Here is a 21,395-nt window from a genome sequence, read left to right as displayed (position 1 = left end):
TACATAAATAATGTCGCAACCGCTTTCGCTCTGTTCGCCTGAGAAACTGAGGGAGTCAGCAGTTCTAGGAAGGCTGAGAACGGGGTGGCTGAACGCGAGAGTTTGGTGTATTTAATTTTAAATGCTCAGCATTTAAAATTTTGCATTCATTTTTATTTTTTGCATTCACAACGAAAATCGAAGTACCCATGGATTTGGAACTATATTACTGGATCGGAACTTCTTTTATATTTTAGGAGTCTCTGGAAACATCTTCACCTAACTTTAGCCATAAATCTTCAAGAATTTTTGTTTCCATTTTCAGAAGCAACATTTCAAAAGCGGTGTTAAGTTCTGACTTTACATCAATTTCGCACAGGCCTACTGAAGTTGGTGGGATGCTGCGTTACGCCTAGTGATCTTTCGCAAAAAAAATTTTGCAGTATACAAATTCCTCACGAGAGTCAAGAAATATTGACGGCTAGTACGAAACGTTTCTGAACTCTCGATGATTTCATAGCTTCTGCCCAGCAAGCCGATACTTTCGTCATTACTCTTCACACACAGAACCATGTAACACGCCTGTCTGTGAATCGTTATTCTTAATCTTATACCACATGGTACCCTATTTCATAGGTTGTAGTGCATGAACGATATCTTTTCATAAAAAAAATATAAAAAGTTTGAAAAAGTTGTTTGGGCGACCATGAACCCTCTGATATTCTCTACACTCTAATCTTTTGTGCTGCTACGCACACAATTATGACTAATAATCATTTCTACACTGGACTAATCTAAGGGTGCCACCTTTATCAAACTTTTTTCTGAGATTCCTTTTTGAAACAGTGAATAATACGTTAATCAAATAAGAAATACTTCAGGGATCACAGTCAGTGACGTTTTTCCCAAATTCCCCCCTCTTTTTCTCAAAATTCTCTATAAACTCTATATTTCGACGTGTCCAAGTGACAAGGTTCCATCTCGGAGAGACCAAAGACAATAAATGATAAATCGCCTGGCGAACCATCGAAGCTTCAAAATCCGATATAAATTGTATTTGGGAACATCAGCGCCCTTAATTCTGTAGTACCTTTTAATTTCGTCTCCGCGAGATAGCATCTTTTTATTTTGCTTCTCCAATACAGAGCTTTGTCATTTGAACTCGTCGATTTGAGATTTTTTTTTATTTGTCTCCTTTTCCTAAAACTGCGATTCATTTTTCAAAAACTATAATAAACTCGCGGCCGTCAATGCATAAATTATGAGTAGCTTAGAGAAGCTACAGAAAAATTAAAAATTTGTTCGAAAGAAAATTGAAAAAAGAAAATTTAACATGACTGACGGAACAGTCGCGAAAGCAAACCAAATTTTTTTTCTTGTAACATTTAATTTAGAAATGAAAATAGCATTATCCATTGCGCACTACCGGCGCATATTGTTTTTCGATTTGAGGAAAAACATAATTTTTATAACAAAATAAAAATGACGAATAATTATTTATTTGTTAAAAATTTTTAACACTTAAATTCGAGCTGAAATTAGATTCTGAGATCTAAGGAAAATTAAACAAGTATTGTCAGCTTGTTTTCAACGTGATAAAAATATAGTTTTTCTAAGATTCTTGAGAACATTCAATAAAGATTTTTAGGGATTCAGATGGCTCGACAAATAATTCAGAAATTTTTAAAGATTTTTGGTATTTTACAGGATTTCACAATATATTAGGAAAATTAAAGTTAGTTTATTTTCTTTGAGAAAAAACTGAATAATTCCTAAATATATCCTTTGAATTGACTTGCATTTTTCCTAAAATTTAGAACAAATTCTGCAAAATTAAAAAACTGCTTTGAAATCTTTCAGATTCTGTTTTGAAAAATTTGGAAATGTTATAAAAACTTCTTAAATATTCTTTTAAGAATAATTTTTCATAACAAGAAGTCATTAAAAAATCAAAAAATTACAATTAAAATAAATTTAAAATCCTCACATGTTATAAACTATTTTTGAATCATTTAACAATTTCTAAATAACTCTTAAACTTACTCAAACATTTTTTAAATTGTAAGATTTTTATTTTGAATCTTCTACATTCTTTTTGGAAATTTGAGGAAATGTTTTGAAATCCTTCTCAATTTTTTGTCAAAATTCATTTTCTTAAATAAAAAATCTTGAAATTTTCCAATGATTCTTAAGAAAATTTTATTATTCTCTTGATACCCTTCAAATTTCGTAAAAAGCTTCTAAATTATAAAAATCCAAAAAATCTTTCAATCATTGTTATGAGATACTTGATTGGTTTTCAATTACTTGAAGTTCTTTTTTATTTTAAATATTGCAAATAAATCTATAAATATTCCTTTTTCACAAGAAAAATCATAGAAAATCTTTTACGAATTGAGAGATATTTGGGTATTCTTATAATCTAGTATGTTTAAATAAAAACTTTCAAATTATGTAATAAATTATTGAAAATTTTATACATGATTTATGATAGTGCTCTTCGCTGGAAATCAGTATTTTTTAAGAAGAATTTTAACATGAGATTAGATAGTTTGCGAAAAGAGTCAAATTTTCTAAAAATGTTAGATTGTGTTAATTTTTTCACCGGAACTTGACATTTCGAAAAAAAATCATTTGGTTTTCAAATTTCATAATTATTAATAAATTTTAGGTTTCTCTAACAGTTTACATCAAAAACTGGCATTTAACCAGTTGACGCCAAACGTCTGAATAATAACATACAGGTCACATGCGGTCCAATGACTAATATTTCGTCGTAAAAAAATTCCGGTCTCCTCTTTCTGATACACTAATTTTGTTTTATGAAATTATAATTTAGCATGATAAACCAATTTAAATAATAAGATATGTAACCGTCAAGATATGTAGTCGAGAAATCGCCCTGGGGTACTCTGGACCCCAGGCGACCTCAACGGGTTAAAACGAAAATTGTGCAAGTTCGAACAATGTTTGAAATTTGTTAATAGAATTTGTTTATATTAACATTTTTCACCGCAAAGCAGTTATTTTCAACCAAAATCATTAGATTTCGAGCAATTGGTTAACGTGTGCAAGTTGTCAACGGTTTGATTGTTTATGTAAAGGTATTATGAATTCTCATCAATTATAAAAAATATTGCTTTGGTTTTTTATTTACTTGTTTAAGATACCAAAATACTATCAAATACAAAAATTTTGTATTAATACGAATTTCATATTTAAATTTAAAAATGACGTCAAGCAACAATAAGGATTACGTGCGTAGCGCGATTTTGTTTTCTACTTTAATCAAATTTGCGCTTTCTCATCAAAGTTTTGCATATATTTATTTTCATTTATTACACCGGTAATTTTAAAAGGAAAAATGTATATCTGTTTTCCGAAGTGAAATTCCCCTATTTCGTCTACAATTGAACTTCTAAACCATTGTGATCCCTGATACGCACATTTATTGTCTCTTGAAGAGTATGTCTATGTTTCCAAATATTTTGTTAGGAACGTAATATGAATAATCAATACTTCGTTGAAAAACTTGTCTATACAGGTGGCATCCCTGGACTAAAGACTACAATACCGTAAAACAAATATAACTGCCACTGCTCTAAATGGTACTAATCGCAAAGTCTACGTTGAAACGCCGACGCGAAACTAATGATATACATATTTCCTAATTCTTTCATTTCTTCATACATGAAATGACGTTTCCTAGTTCTATTGAAAACTTTTCTATAGTTACTTTGCCTTAAAAGAACGAGTCGATTGACTTCTTCAAAGAGCGAACACTGAAAACCTTTTAAAAGTTTCTCTTTGTAAAAGGTAGCCACCTTAAGACCTATATGGCAAGAAGTTGAGAATTATTCTCAAATTCTGACCATTGATTATTATTAAATTTATGAATAGGGTCCGTTCAACAACTATACGTTACACTTCCAGGGGGGCAGAGAGGGGTTAACGCAGGATGGACATCACACATGAAAAATATGTGAATACAAATGCTTCGAAATACTTGAACAAATAAAAATAAGTGATTTTATTTTACAAGTGAAGCATCTAAATACATACATCGAAATACAATACTACTCTTTCCCCTGTTACATTTTATTGCCGTTTCCTAAAGAATTCCTAACTGTTTTTAATTGAGAAATTTACTATTATAATTATAGTGGTACTTTTAATCAAAAAGATGAATTATATTTTATCGAAAAATTACAAATATAAAAGAATTTTTAACCAAGAAAAATGGATAGAAGTTCAGCTTTCAAAGAAGTAGTTGAATTTTCAATAAAAAAAATTATTTTCAACAAAAAAATGCAACAGTTGCTATTTCAATCCGAAAATATTTTTATTTTTATTGAAAAACAGTTGAAATAAATAAAAAAGACGAATTTTTGAAAAAAGATTTGTAGACCAGGAAAGATTTTAAAGTAAAAACAGAAAATAAATTTCAACCAGATCGATGAATTTTCAAACCAAATTGGCGATTTTCAAAATACGAAAATATGAATTTTAAACAGAAAAATTCATTTTCATACATATACAAAAATTATCTACGAAAATAATAAAATTTTTAACCCAGACGGACAACAGTTGAAAGTTCAAATTCTTTCATAAAAATCTTTTTTCTTCGTTGAAGATTCTTGATTAAACTTAAAAATTTAATTAATTTGACATAAATTAAACGATTTAGTTCTAAATTTAATGATTTTGTTGCAAATTTAACTATTTTGTTGGGCATATGTCTTTTTGAATTGGAAATTCAACTATTATTTTTAAATTTGTCTTTTATCGAGTATTGCATTTGTTGTTTATAATTGTGGGTTTCTAATTGAAAATGCTACTACTTGGTAGAAAATTTAACTATTTTATTGAACACTGTTTTTTTTTCGAACTGAAAATTTAACTACTTTTTTGAAAATGCAACGGTGTTTAATTGAAGTTCAATATTTTTTGTTTAAGAATTCGACAATTTCGTTCAACTATAAGGAAATGGAAATTGTTGTGCCAACTAACAAAATAACAGTAACATATTTCACAAACAAAATAGTTGGTCCAAACAACCATTTTTCTCATCGCTTTTAAAAATTTAACTATTTTGTTAAAAATTCGTCCATTATACTTGAAAATTCAACTATGTGTTTAAAAATTAGCGTTTGGGCGCATAAAAGCCTGCTATTATTTTCAGGAGTAGATTGTTTTTAATTTGTTTTGCACATGAATTCATAAAAAACAAGTAAGAAATAAGTGAATTCTAAAAATTCGAATCAACTATTATTGCATCTAACCGCTTAAATTCAGCTGCGTATTTTGTTGAGATACTATTATTTAGTTAAAAATTCAAATATTTGGTTAAAAAGTTATATTTTTTCTTCGAAAATTTAACTTTATTGAAAGTTATTCATCTGTTTTGGTAGAAAATTAACTTTCTTGTTTAAAATTCAACCATCATCTAAAAAATTCATCTTTTTAGCTTAAAGATTTGACAAATTGGGTAAAAATGCAATTGTTTTTGGTCAAAATTCGTTAATTTTTGTTGGAAAATTCGACCATTGGGTTGAAAATTCGTCTTTGTAAGTAGAAAATGTAACTCTGGTTAAAAATTCTTCTATATTGCTTTGAAGTTCAAATACTTGTTTTAATATTATTTAACAATTGTTCTTAGTTTTTTAACTTTTTTACTAATTATTTGGTCTAAAATAATATTTTGATTGTAGAGACTGCAACCATTTGTTTTTAAAAATCATCTTTCTTTGTTGATAATTTATCGGGTTTAAACATATTCTAGATTTACCTTCAAGTTCAAAATTAGGTACTTAATATTTAACGTGGTTTGTACAATTGAAAAATAGCCCATTGATTACTGCAAAAAATTCTAGAAAAGAAACCTAAGTATAAAGAATAAAAACATTTGAAATCATAATTGTTTATTTAAATGTAGTTATTTGCACATTTGTGTTTTTCTTTCACTTTAGGCAAAAGTTGTATTTTTATTAAATGTTTGGTAACGAATTATTTTATTAAAAAATGACTAACTAAAAATCGTTGTATGTATTATTTTTAAATGAAATAATTTCCATAAAAAGGTGACGAATATAATCGTAAAGAACTTTTCATGGAATAGAATGAGCTTTTGTAAATTAAAATTGAATGAAAATTATGACATTTGACTAAAGCAAAACAAAAAACAAAAATATGTAAAAGACTGCATCTAAATAAAAAAATTATAACTTCATCCCTTTTTTAATTTTTTATATTTGGGTTTCTCTTCGAAGATTAATTGAAAAAATTAATGAGCCTTTTTTGTCAATTTATAAATCAAGATAAATATGTAGTAATTTTGAAGTTGACTATATACAGAGAACATCCGTAAAAGTAAAACTGATTTCCGAAACATTCCGCTTTCTAGCCTGAAAATTTAACTTTCGTTAAAAATTCATCTCTTTGGTAGAACATTATTCGTTTTTTATTAAAAATTCAACATTTTTGTTGGAAATACAATATTTTCTTACATGAAATCCTAAACGATTTATATTGAATTCAATATGGTACCTGCACATTAATTTAATTGAAAACAATGTATTCCCCTATTTTCGTGAAAAATCACCAGATTTCCTCTATTTTGAGTGCATTTTGGACTCAAAAATCTGTTTTAATATTATGTTAGTATGCTTTGAATATTATTTTAGGCATGTATTAAATTAAATCGAAAAAAAAAATTTTGACTTGAAGGGGGAGGGGTGTTTAGAATAGAGTGTCGTAGCTTTTGAAGAATCCCATGTTTTTCCATATTTCAACTCGTTCTTTCGAGGCTTCAAAATCGTCATAAAAAGAGTAATTAGAAAAGAAAGAAGATAAGAAAGATTAAATGCATGAAACAACTCACCATATTTTCAGTATGAAGCTGATGATGGTAATCCCGAGGGTTTCCACGAGCACCACCGGGGGAACTATGCCGACGACCTCGATCATTTTCGATATCATCGTCGTAGTCCTGGAAAAAATGAAAATGTTTCTCTTACGAAAGGGTAGTTGTTTTCTAGATGCAAATCGCACTGTATCGACGCCGCTTTTTTTCTTGTTTGTAAAAAAATACATGTAAAAAGGCAAAAAGAATAAAGGCTAGTCTCGATTTCAGAGTCGGTATCACGCTTCTCTATACCTGATTGTCACACTCGTCATCGTTGGAGAGGGCGAGGTCAGAGGTGGCGACCTGGTGCTGCTGACCCCTTCTGCAGCCCACTCTGTAATGCCCAAAGTTCCATGAAACCAGTTTTTAGTTTAATCAGATAGCCGGTAATTATTAGTTCCGAATATTCCACACGCACTTTCATCATACTGGAGAGTCTTTTACCATCAATATATTATAATTGGAAATATTTATCAGTAAGATTCCACCCCCAAAAATTATACGTTGAGTACTTTGTTCAATATTGTAATTAAGTCATTTTTTGTAAAAAAAATATTAATGCACAGTTGATATTATGTTTAAACTCATATAGTTTGAGAATAATTTCCTGTTTAGTTATTAAGGGCTATTATAATATAATTCATTCTTAAAATTATTAGTATAAAGCTAGAAGTTAAGCTCTAAACAAAAACTGAAAAGTTTGTATTAATTCTTTGCAGGTAAGAATAATCAATAAGAATATTATATATTTTTCTCTAATTATAGAAAAAGATCTCATGCAAAATGGACGGAAATACAGCCAATCTAGTATATATATAAAATCCTATACCATGTGTTAGCTTTAATATATAATTGATATATTTCCTGATTAATTAAAATTCCTAAACCATTACTTTAACAATGAAAAAATTCCATTCTAGGCACAAAAAAGAATAATTTAGTGAATCTAAATCTTTAATTACCTAAACAGTAATAAGAAATTGTTTATCATCCTTAGGAATAAAATTTGTTATGAAGCTTTTTATCGACCAATCTTTCCTCTTAAAATAAAAAATTTTCAATCTTTTTTATTTGTTAAATATACCGAAGCAAAGAGTTCTAGTTTTTTGGAATTTAGAATTTTTTGTCTTAACTATTAATTAAAGGAAATAATTAATTTGGGTACAGTAGTATTTTTAATTAAGGATTATTTACTGTAGGTTTATTATCTATGCTGTAGGGTGATCTTCCCTATTTTAACCGATTCTAAAGGATTACGGAAGGTTTTTATAGATTTTAAACGATTTAAGAACATTTTAAGAGTTTGAAGAAATTACCTATTTTAATTTCAGAGGGAGTCTCAATTTCTTAATGGATTCTACAAGATTTAAGGCACTTCAAGAAGTTTATTCACATTTCAAGGGGTTCTAAAAGATATTAAGATACTTATAGAGATTTGAAGGGATTTTGAAATATTCATAAAAAGTCCAGAGAATTTTAAATGATGATGATAATGATATAATAAAATTAAATGAGACTTTGTAATTTTGAAGGCACTCCATATTATTTCAAAAGATTTCACGGCATTTCAAAACATTTGCAAGGGTTTCCAATTTATTAAGTATTTTAACGGAGTTTAAGAGATTTACAAGGGGTTTCGATGATTGGAAAGAATTTTTAAAGATTTCAAAAGATGCTAATGCCCACAAATTTGAGAGGACTTCATCGGATTTTAAAAAATTTAATGGAATTTCTAAGGATTTACAAATATTGCGAAGGATTTTAAGTGATTTCGAGGAATTTCAATGAATTTAAAAGGATTTAAAAATAATTTAAGGGATATCTGCGGATTTTTAACAATTTTATTAGGGATTTGGAAAATTTCAATCGATTATAAGAATTGTAAAAGATTTCATGAAATCTTCAAGAATTTGAAGCGATTTCTATAGTTTTCAGAAGATTTCAAGGGATTTAAAAAAATATTTATTGAGATAATGTACGACATCCGTGGATTTAAAAGGATTTTTACATGATTTAAAAAATATTAAGGGATACAAGATCGACAGAAGAATTCGTGGTGTTTCAGTAGATTGCAAATATTTCCTGAAATGTGTAACTTGAATTTATTAGAATATGCAAATAACTTGAACCATTATATTCGGCACAATATCTAACACATATAGAAGAACTTTTATCTCTATATAAAAAGGAATAAATGTGAGAGATATGAAAAGCTAATTTTAAGCATCAACCACATGAATTTCGTATTAAAATGTTGAACAATGAACTAAACAATTGTCGCTTAAATGGTTTTATTTGAGAGTAAATAAAATATCTCGAATATGTTTCTGAAAAACATTAAAAACAACTAAATAATCCATTTTATGGGCAGTTTTTAAACATACATATTAAACTATTCCCACATCGTAACTTTATGAAATGATCTATATTTTAACGTTTTTCATGATTTCACGAACTACAACATGAAGAGTATGTATTTAAGAGAAAAATATTTTACATAAAAATTTATAGCTCTCAATAAGTTATACATTTGTTCTGTGAAACACTGTGTAATGTTATCAACAGTTTAAGAGGGACACTACTTTTAACAATGAAAAAAATGTTGCTTGTATATTTTTTTAAATATCAAGATAATGTACTTTTATAGCAGGCTACAGATCATCAACAACCAGAACTATTCTGTGTGCAATATTTTTCAATATTTTTTAATATTTTGGAAGCTGTCATCACTCTAAAATGTTTTGATGAAAGTTCTCCATATAAAATCTTTAGCATCGATTCGGTCACGATGCAAATCTTCCCAATAATTAATTGCAAAAAACTGTTAGGTAATTTGTCTGTAGTTAAAAAAATTAAATTTGTTTACAAAGGTAAGTATTCGATCGATTTAGATATGATAAGAAGTCTTTTCTATTATTGTCTCAAATTGTTTTCTAAACCTTCTTCACAAAAAGTGCAAAAAAAAAAACAAACAAAAGGAACTCAAACATTAAAAAAAAAAGGAAATTGTCTTTTCTTAAACTTTTAATTGTCTAGAAAAATGTTCTACACTAAATAGTTGTGGAATTTCAAGATCTTCAAGCTTCCCATAAAAGTTCATTATGAAAAATCAACATCTTTCTTGATAAATTAAAAAAAAAAAACTATGAGGACTCCTTTTTCATCGTGAAAACTGTGTCACTTTTAAACTATTGCATTATATTTTACCATGAAATTCACAAAATTTAAAGGTATAATTCTTTTTTTTTTTTAACGAAAATCATAAAAAATCATTTGTAATTTTCATATACAGTCGATTTTTTTTTCGAAAAAAAAAAATGATTTCACCAAAAAATATGGTACTTCAAACCGTTGTATTTTTACGAAATACACAATTTTTCTAAAGAATATTTCGGTATAAGAACGATATATATTTTTAAATTAATCTTGAAAATCGTGAAAATCGATATCGTGTCAAAAATTCACTGTTCCTCAGGAAATTAAATGCACAGAAAAGCCTCTGAGTTTTTTTAAAAAGAAGGTTCAAAAAATGAAAATTTTATTTAATATATATGTAGCTTACAACTTTATTCAAATGCGAGATCGCTGAAACTGAAAATTAGAAATTGGCAGATTCTTTTACTTTTGTGAAATTTAGTGAACTTATAGACAATTTTGAAAATAGCCTTATCTTTCAGTTTTTGACATACGTGTATCGTAAATATTTTTTCTAAAATTACTCTCTAAAACGAATAAATTCAGTCATTCAACTTTAAAATCGGTTATGAATTCTCCTTCTAATGCAGGTTTACAAAGAAAAGCAAAATTGATGAAAAAATCAAATAAAAAACAAAAATGGCAGGTAAATTTCTGATTTGAAAAATCTAATAACTAGTTTCGGGGTTTTGGGCACCTATTATTAGGAAAAAAGCTCCGGCTAAATTGTTGAAATGCGCAGGACTCTGAGCCGAAGTTAGAAGAATTCTTTTGAATGACCAATATATATCTTGGAGAAACAATATTTTTAAAAATTATTACACCATTAAGCCAAATCCCCTTCTGGGTAAGCGTAACTCGCTCGGTTCTATCCTAGCTTACTGTCCGGAATCAAAGAATTAATATGAAAGAACTGTAGAAGGAGGTTTAAAGGAGGAGTTATAAATTTGAGATCAATCTAGAATAGTGACAGAGGTCGCTGATCTGTCTCTCTGGCAATCAACCCAGGTAAAGAGCTTCACAAAGCCATCCTGCCATAGATCACACAAAAATACGCAAACTGATCCATAGTGCAGATTGGTACAGGAATGTCCACTGGTACACTTCAAGACCAATTAAAATGCATAATGTTGCACAATGTACTCGACTGAGTACTCGCGCACTGCGGCCCTTCCAAGGCGAGAGTCGCAACCATCTCAAGCCCTACCCCCTGAGAAACTTCGTGGGTCAGCAGATCCAGGAATTACAAAACCGGATCGGCTTCTATGGGGATAGTAAGATTCATACTCCTTACTCGAATCACATCAACTAAGTAAAGTTCTTCACAAAGACCCATTAGTAGTATCCAAGATCACCCTCTTCAGGTACCTCTCACTCCACTGACACTCTTTATCACACATTTTTCAAGGGCTGGTTCTTTGATACTTGCTTGTCCTGGAATACAGCTTGAGCTTCTTTTACGTCCATACATCTTTTCTCTTGCGTTTCTATGGCTCTTTATTTTATCTTGTTGCTTTTGAGTCTCATTCACACATTCCCACAATTCTTTCCTCGGCCTGCCACTGGGTACGCTACCCACATATACTTGTTTCGCCAATCGTTCTCCTTTCATTCTTTGAACATGACCAAACCATCTGAACAAATTTCTTTCGCTCTTGTCAAAAACATTTGATATATTTTAAAATACAGAAATTATCTGGAGAGACGCGACAGAATGCCACATCTTTTCAATACTGAGAAATCAGAAGAATATTTGAATTGTGTGAAGAATGGTTGAATAAAGACTACTTTGGAAAGTTAATAAGAATATTTTGAAATCCAGACATGCGGAAGGTTAACCGGAAGTAAATTAGGATCCTTTTCATACTCAGATTGTCATCGCTGTCATTTCCATAAGATTGGACTTCATTCAGGAACCATAAACGAAATTTCTCTGGGACACTATATGTATACTGTATACAGTAACTCCAGCTTCAGAATCTCTTCACAACGATTTCGTCCCATCCTCCTTCCGTTTCTCCGACTTCATCACCACTCGAACCCATTGAAACTTCCGGTGGATCGATCCTAGGATAATTTACTTTGGCCCAATTCACGAGGGCGCCATTTTTGCACGTCGTTTCATATCCGACGTGCCATTCGTTTAATTCAACTGTAGCCATTTGAATTTTCCTAGTTAACGAGTCTATCGATCTTCCATTCGGACATTTAAATTTAAAAGAATTCTCCCAATAAAAATGCGATAAAATATTTAAATACAAATAATGTTACTATCACAGATTTGTCTTTCACCCTTTTAAAAGGAATTCTTCTTTTTCCCCTGTTTGCAAGGAACTTTCTCTTTTTTTATTTGCTTAAAAGTATGAACAAAAATTGAAGCCGTTTTTCAAAGGGGACTTAAACACTAAAATATTGATTTTGAGAAAAATAAATAATTTAAATTAACATAAATGAAGGGTTCCAGTACATCACAAGATAATGAACAAAATGGAAGTTTTTCAAAACAGCGGAAAAGCAATATTTAAAGTAGTCCGGCTACTGGGAAAGCTAGTCAAAGCTATGTAAATTCTTTTTTCTGAAATTTTGAATGAAATACAAAATTTGGCAAGGATATCAATAATTGAAATTTTGAAAAATCATGAAAAATTGGCTAAAATTAAGCTCAAATACCCTGGAAGAAAATATAAATGAGCAGTAATTCAAATTTTACATTATATTTTCTGTCTCCAGAAAAGTTTTTCTGACAATATCTAACGTATTTTAAAGCCAAAATTGACCATTTTTAGAGCCCACGAAAGGCCTCTCCATAAGATCCCATGTTTTTTGACACGACTTAGAAGAAGGCATTATGTGAAAGACGAAATATTTATCCGCTGAAAAAAATCATTTGAATGATTTTTCATCAGATCAATTCAATAGCCGGACTACTTTAAAATCAAAATTACTATTTAAAGGTAAAACGAAAGTCTACTTCTCAGATAAAGTATTGCTAAATTGTGGTTAAATAGATTAATTAAATAAAGTTATCCGGGTTCGAGGAAGTGGATGTGGAAATTGACAATTTTAAAGGTACAATGACCAAGGATTGAAACAACCTTGTCTGCGGATTGCGCTGAAAAATCCAATTTTTAATGATAAAAAACAATAAAACCACGCTTCCAAGTTACTAAGTTTCTAAATACGGGTAAATAAAGTTTAATTTTGAAAAGTTAGTATATTATGAGAAAGTCCACTGATAATTTGGAGATTAAAATTTCATGAGTTCTCAAAATCGACTTTGAATAGCGATTATAAAAAGAATTTTTAATTCTTTGCAAAATTACAAACTTGCTCCCGAGATATGGGGATGCTAAATAAGAATAGAAAGGTTCGATAAAAAATTATTTAGTTAAGAGAATATCAATACTGAAAATCGCATAATCTTAGTAGAACATTCATGTTTTTTGCTCAAAATTCGGAAAATAGAAGAAAAGATTTATTTGTTTTAATTCAATGATTAAAGTTTCAAGAAATAGCAATGCTCTAACCTTAAAAAAAATTACAATGTTAACGTTTCAACTTAACTGTAATTTAAGTTTCAATTAAATTAAATAAATTATTATATCAAAAAACGATTTATGGGAAATATCCTTTTACCATGTAATTTATTTGTGATTTTTTAGGAACCCTTATGCGATTAACCCAGTTTCGATAAAAGAGTTGTTTATATATTTCTGTATGATACCCTTCAAATATAAACGAATAAATATTCCTTCATATTTGGAGACTCAGTATATAACAAATTTACATAAAAATTATTTTTTATAACGTGGCCATTATTAGTTTAATTTATTAATTTAATTTAGTTATTAATTTAGTAATTCGTTTAATTTAATTTACCATCCGGTAATTTAAATCAGTTTCCTAAAAGCTTTGGATATTTCTTTTGATTGTTTCTAAAATCGAAAATTGCCTGCATTTGTTATAATACCATCCTTTGCAAGAGATGCTGAAAGTAAACGGTTTACTGTATTTGCCATCGGCTCATCTTCGGGTTGTTTTCGGCTTATTTTCGGCTCGTTTACAGGTCGCCTTCGGTCCACTTCCAGCCCCCGTGTTACAGTATCTAAATCTAAGTTGATATTTAAATTTTTTTTCATTATAATAGAAGAACAGCGTATTTTTATCGGAACGATTCTACGACTTCAACATGACGAACCTGCCCGATTTGAAATCAATTAAGTTGATACTTCAAAATCAGGCTAAAACATCGAGTAGTGCCAGTAAGGGGGGTTTAGAGGAGGGCCAGTATGTGAAGTGAAGGAAAATTATAAGAAGGTCAGTAGGGGAAGTGATAGGAGATTAGGGGCGGAGAAGTAGTAAAAGCGAGAGACAGTGAGTGGAGGAGAAGTGATTCTTGATAAGTGGAGGGTGAGTAGGCGAATTAAGGGGAAATGAGGGGGTTGGAGTAGTGGAAGTAAGAAACAATAAGGGTAGGGATATTGGGGAAGTGAGAGGAAGTAAAGAAAGGGATAGTAAGGAAAGTGAGGGTAAATTGGGGGAAAAACAAGGGAACATAAGAAAAATGATAAAAAAAGTAAGGGGAATAAGGGGAAATTGGGGTATTAGAGCAAGTAAGGAAAGAGGAATTATGGAAAATGAGTAGCTGTGCAGTGAGGGACAATAAGAAGAGGAAAAATGAAGGGAGGAATAGAAGGGAACATGAGGGACATTTAGGGGAGGGGAATTAACGAAAATAAAGGGATATTATAGGGTTGGGGAAAATTAGGGGAGAAGATAAAAGAAATAAAAGCAATGATGTAGTTGGAGAAGGGTGGGATTGCGGAGTGTGAAATGTGAGTAGTGGTTCAACTACTTGGTTGAAAGTTGAACTATTTTGTCAAAACTTCATTCTTTTGTTGGAAATTTCATCTCTTTGATTGAAAAATGAACTATTTTGTTGAAAATTGGACTTTTTTGTTGAAGACGTAACAGTTTGGTTAAAAGTTGAACAATTTGGTTAAGAGTTGAAATACTTTTCAATTTCAGCTTTTATTTTTATTACTATTTTTCTTATCTATTTCTTCTTATAACTATTAACCTAGGTCTAACTTTTGGTTGAATTCAACTATTTTTCAATTAAAATAAAAACATATTTTGCTTCAAAATCATACGGTACCTACATCATTTTATTTAAAGAAATTTCTTCCCTATTTTTGTGTCAACTCAGCCTGTTCTTCTTGCTATCAGATCACTTTGGACCGTAACGTCTGCTATCAAAAGAAATTGCGCTCATTCTTTAAATAAATTTTCATTTCCTATACTTTCTTTCTTTATTTACGTATTATCATTTATTTGGTATTGAGTTATGAAAGCTATGTGAATATTGATCTAAATTTTCTAATATTGGGACATTTTTATGGGTTATTTACTTCCAGAAATTTTTTAGTGGTCTTGGAAAAATGTGGGATACGCTAAAATTGTGAGAACTATGAAATTTTATGTTCAAAATTACAGGCATATAACCAAATGAAATACACTCTTTGTAAGCCCATTAAGCATCTTGAGCATAAAATAGAGATAATTTAGATTTTGCAAGCCACTGTCGAAACGTAAAGTGTTTTGAAACGGTGGTATTCTCTGTAGTTGGTCGTAATATTTAAGTAGGAGGCGACTCAATGATGTTAAAATAAAGCACATAGTTCGATTTTAACTACTTCATTTTTAAAGATCGTAAAGGAATAACAAAAATTCGGTGAGGAATTTCAGATTTTAGATAATTTCATTATTATTATTTATTATGTTAAACAAATATTTTAAAAAATAATAATTACAAGCATAAAATTCTTTTTATCTCCTCTTAGTTTGTATTTAATGTTTATGGAAGCTGACTGGAATTTAAAATTATTTCAAAGATTTTAAGGTATTTTCAAAGACTTTAAGTATTTTAAAAATTTCAGTATATTTAAAATGATTCCAAGGAATTTTTAATGGGTTTCAATCATTCAAAGAGATTATAGTAATTAAAAAAAATTAAGGTATTTTTAAGAACTCCAAAGATTTTTAAGAGTCTTAAAAAATTTTAGTTGATATCAAAATCTTTCAAAGCCTTTAAAATATTTGAGGGCATTTTCAAAGATTCCGCTGAATATTCAACAGATGCAATAAATTAAAGGGATGGGAAATATTTTAGAGTATTTCAAAATATTCCAAGGTATTTTAAAGGGTATATTAAAGATTTCCAGAAATTTCCAATCACTAAAAATACTTTAGTGTATTTTAAAAGATTCCAAGGAATTTTAAATGGATTTGAGTAAGGGATTTCAAAAGATTTGATTTACTTTAGGGTAATTTAGAGATTCCAAGAATAATTCAATACATTTAAATAAATTGAAGGGATTTCCAAGGATTTGAAATACTGAAGAAAAGTTTCAAAGATTCCAAGGAGTTTTCAATACGTTTAAATAAATTAAAAGGATTTCAAATGATTTGAATGATTTTAGGGTATTTTAAAAGATTCCAAGAAATTTTCAATTCCCAATTTAAGTTCACTACATTTGTTGCAAATAGGTTTTGTGTTGCCGAATGACAAATCCATGCACTGAAAATTCTGCCATTGTAAAGAGTTTACTTCTTAAAATAATTTGAATTATTTGCAACAAAAAACTCGGAGACATTAAAAAAAGTAGTTCTAACTCTGAAACTATAATTATAAACGAGAAACATCTTTGTTTTTTAACAATATTTCATTTTAAATACTAGTACAAGGTAATGGAATTTCATTATAATTTGTCATTTATTTATTAATTCTATTAAACACATACATCATCTGTTTGTATTAGTGTAAATCTGCTTTATGCTCTATACAGTGGCGTACTTAATCTTAATAGAGCAAAAGTTGCCCAGAACCCTAAACTTTAGAATCTGCCTTAGAGATTTCTAATAAAATTTTTTTACTGTTTTTGTAAGAATTATTAATTTTACAAATATTTTAATTCATACCTCTAATTTTAAAAAGATTGAAAGTTCTTGAAAATAAATTCTTGATTTTTTAAAGGACAAATTAAATCTAGTACATGTTTATTATCTTTCCTGGAAATTGGTAAATTTGTCGTTCATGTCCATCAAATCTCCCTGTTTATGCAACGAAAATAATATCACGTAGTTTCCTTCGAATAGGACACATCTTCGTCGGTTGTGAGTTTGCGACCTAACATAATAAAAATTTAATACATAATTAACTATAATAAAATTTACTGTCTTTTGGAATTATTATCATATAAATTAATTAAATTACTTTATTTTTATTTAAAAATTAGGTTTTCAAAATGCAAAGGCGCATAAAAATGTCACATTTATGTACATTATAGAATGGAGAAAAAGTCAAATTCTAGAATGTAAAATTGAATTGAATCAATTCAGACGTATTTAATAGTCTTTAACATTTTATATAACCTGGGCAAAAGAAACTTTAATGTAAAATTGCATTTGGTTAATTTTTTCGTTGAATTTTCAAAATTTATTATATATTTTTTTTAATTCTTGATGCTGAAATATATAAAACTTCACTTCAAAATTCGTCACTTTTGAGGTTTTAAAAGTTTTGCGGTTAAATAACTCGCAGGCAGAAAAACTCTCGAATTTAAAGCATATTTGTATTTTTGAATATTCAGTCTTCTTCAATTCAGTCGTTACATCGTTAACCAAACCTCATAAGAGTCGAAATCTTTCGACCTATTATGAAAATCGATATTTCAGTAGAAAAAGGCTTATGTGATCAGTTTTAGATTTTCGATTAAGCTGTATTTAGAATTTTATTATTTTTGAGCATCTACAATTTTTTAAATTATGTCTTGACCAACTTGACAAGTCGAAGAAAATTAGTCAGACCCCTTTATAATAGCCAAAATTGGCTTTCTGCTTTAAAAATGTGTGTAAATTTTTTCATATTCGTCAATATTGTACTTTACCCGAACAGTATTGATTTTCCGTGGTAAGGTTGAACAAATATTCACTAAACTCTGCTTGCGAATGGGATTTTCTTATCCATACCATAGTTGTTTGGCATCCCACGAATAGTTTGAGCTTTCAAATAATCTCGCGGATTGCCAGATATGAAATAATAATATTCCAAAGTTCGAAAGTTGAGAACCCAAATACCTCAAAAATACAACCTTTATTATCATAACTTATTTTTAAGAAAATAGTGAATAGTTAACAATGGATATTGACAGCAATCATGTCTTTTAAGGCAGGCGTCAACGAGCCCAACTAAAAATTTAATGCTAGGAAGGTGTTATTTTATTATGACAGTCTCGCTTCCCGCGAATATTTAAGCATGATAATTAAAATGCATTATCTATGTGTACTGAAAAAATCGAGCTAATAGTATGGCAATTTCTGTAGAAAAATTCCCTTTTCCAGGTTCCGCTAATTATACTGAAAAAAACCGATTATTCATACTAAATTTCTCATAATCATTGCATTATATTAATCAAAGATAATATTTTGCGCGAAGATATTCAATGGTTACCCCTAATTGTATATATAAATACATCGCTTTCTTTAAATAAAATTAATTCAGAAATCTTGTCCGAAAACGACTAAGGAAATGATTTTCTAATTCAATTTATTTACAGAAAGCGATGTATATGTACAATATATACCTATAAAAAATCATGCAAGCATTTAGAAACTCTGGATGTTGACTGATCATATTTATTGCAATATGACACCCTTTAAAAACTTTCTTTAGGTAGATTAAGAGTAATCTTGAAATTTCTTTAGAAAAATGTTATTTATCATAAATGTATTAAAAGGGAATATGACAAATTTAGCACTGTCCACACCAATATTTGTCTACCTCACGCGGGTTGACTCAGAATCCATCTTGTTAAAGTGGACCAAATCAGGATCCAGAGTCCCTCTTGTAATATATGGTCAGACTCCTTCTTTCTAATCGGCCCAGAAACCCCCTATATATATACTGATTTTCTCAATCAAAAATGAAAAAAATCTGCCTAAATACACGTAGTGAATGTTGCTTAAAATTCTTTTCTTATGGTATTTTGTATGGATTACATTATTTTCTGGTATCCTACGAAAACTTTCAGACAAAAATTAAAATAACAGCCCCATAGCAAATTTTTTTTCTGCAAACCGAGCTAAACCAGCCTACCCATGCGTTTTTGAGGTCGCTGAATAAGAATCAGGGGCAAGTTTGATCAGTTTGGTTAGAATCAAGGTCAAGTGTATGTCAAAATAAAGAAAACCATTGGATCCGAGAAAACCAATGGATCGGAGAAAACTTTTACTTTCAGACGGTTTCGGGGTCGCTAAATCCGAATCTGGGGTCAGTTCGAACACATGAGTTCGATTCCATGGTTTTCTTTATTTAGACCTTGGGATGACCATCATCCCGACCTGATGGGTTAAAAGTAACTCCGTATTCGGATTTAGCGACTCCTAAAACGTCTGAAAGTAGAGGTTCACGTTGATTCAATGTTTTTCTCTTATTTGGATCTTAACTTGATCTTGATTCTGATCTGATGGGGTCAAAATGACCCTGGATTCTGATTCAGCCACCCCAAAAACGTCTGAGAGTCGTGGTCTAGTTGACCTTGATCATGACCAAATGGGGTTAAACTGACCCAGATTCGGATTCAGTGGCCCCAAAAACGTCTGCAGGTAAAAGTTTCCTCTGTTTCAATGATTTCCTCTGATCCAATGGTTTTCTTCTATCAAATGGATTTCTTCATTTTGATCCTTAATATTGACCTTGATCCTGACCCCAAGAACGTATAGGTATGGCAGTTCAAATCGGGTTTCAAAATGTTTTTTTCTGGGGCAGTGTAGTGGGCGGGGGGCTCTTTTGAAAAAATTCATGTTTAATCAATACGAAATTAAAAAATAGAAAAAGTTTTTAATTTATCAATAGTTTATTACAAAAACAGGAGCTTTAAAAAAAGACCAAGTCGATTTTTTACAATGATTACCTGAAAGTGATGGTGGACTCTTAGAAAACCATATTTATTTCAAGTACAGTGAAACCCTTCTATAGCGTAGATTTTGGGTCTCACGGTGGGTCGAAACTAACTCATTATAGCCTGCTCGGCTTTTGTTTGTTTACGCCTGAGTGCTCGCCTGAGTGACAAACGAAACCCCGAGCACCCCGCGCAGTTCCTGTTATACTTAACTGCGGCGCGGCGTCAATTCTCGGAAGGACTATAGAAGGGAGGGCTATTGAAGGGTTTCAGTGTATTAAGTAAAAAAAATGGTATTTCTTTTCTTTTAGGTGTTGATCATTTCGTGTTAACAAAACGGTTTTTGATTTTTACGTGTGTACGCTTCAATTGTAAGTCGAAGTTGCAATTTGAATGTAACCCTAATGTTCAAGGGCCGAATTTATTCTTTGGAAGACTTTTTAAAACTCTGTTTGGATTCTATCCATTAAGACTAACATTACTTTAGAAAAATTGGTTTATAAAAATGGTAACTCTGATTTATTACTAAATTTCTAAAAATAGAAACCACCTGAGTATGCAGCTTTTATTTACAACTGAAACTAATACGCAATAGTCCAAATAACTTTCGTTAAATAAACTATTTTAACCCAAACAATTTTTTCGAAAGCCCACTCAGTATCCTTCTTCGAAATTAGCAGAAATTATCAATGAAAAGTGTGAAAAAAGTTAGGCAACATTCACAATGTTTCGAATCCTCCTAGGCAAATTTGTGAATTTCATGTTAAAGAAATACAAAAATTCATCTTCTTTCAGAAAAGCCATATTGACTAGGTATTTGAATTTTGAATTTCAAAGTCTTAATAACATATCAGTGAACTGTAATCAATAAAAACATTTGGTGAAAGAAAATTATTTATAAAATGTACATAGATAATTTTTTTACTTCTTACTTATTAAACATAAATTATTTTTACTTGGCCCGACCAAGATTTTAATTTTGATGGTAAAAATTTGTGATAAGTCGTACAGTTCTAACAATATCATATACAAGAATATTATTGGTCAGTAAAATTTAGTAAGGTTTTTGACTGTGAAAAGTTAAGCAACCATGGCAGAAACAGAAGTACACCCTTGTTACGGCTAATTTTGTATTTGTAATTGTCATTTGGATAATTTTAGATTGGATAATGATGAATTTTTTCGCAATGAAACAAAACAAAACATACATGGTAACCATTCATCCTAAAATGTTAGTTGAATCCTATGGTATATATCAACAAAGAAATCTCATCATCATTGAACTTTTAACTAATTTTCAGAACTCGGTTCAGGCGTTTGTCGGCAGTTTCAATATGTTTTGCAGATCTCCCCCC

The 21,395-nt window shown here is 29.8% G+C and overlaps 1 protein-coding gene across 1 annotated transcript in view; it reads right to left on the bottom strand.

Moving 5' to 3' along the window:
* The window catches only part of LOC117167279 (whirlin-like), a 208,381-nt gene that overhangs the window by 83,930 nt on the left and 103,056 nt on the right, over positions 1-21,395 (bottom strand). Inside the window, exons 10-11 of the mRNA XM_033352095.1 lie at positions 7,136-7,217; positions 6,860-6,967 (exon numbers count right to left, since the gene is read on the bottom strand). Of these exons, the coding sequence (XP_033207986.1) occupies positions 6,860-6,967; positions 7,136-7,217 (190 nt within the window). The remainder of the gene's footprint in view (positions 1-6,859; positions 6,968-7,135; positions 7,218-21,395) is intronic.

This window comes from Belonocnema kinseyi, chromosome 2 (assembly GCF_010883055.1).
Source record: "Belonocnema kinseyi isolate 2016_QV_RU_SX_M_011 chromosome 2, B_treatae_v1, whole genome shotgun sequence".
In the NCBI taxonomy this organism is placed as follows: Eukaryota; Metazoa; Arthropoda; class Insecta; order Hymenoptera; family Cynipidae; genus Belonocnema; species Belonocnema kinseyi.
This window is presented reverse-complemented; position numbering and strand designations above follow the sequence as displayed.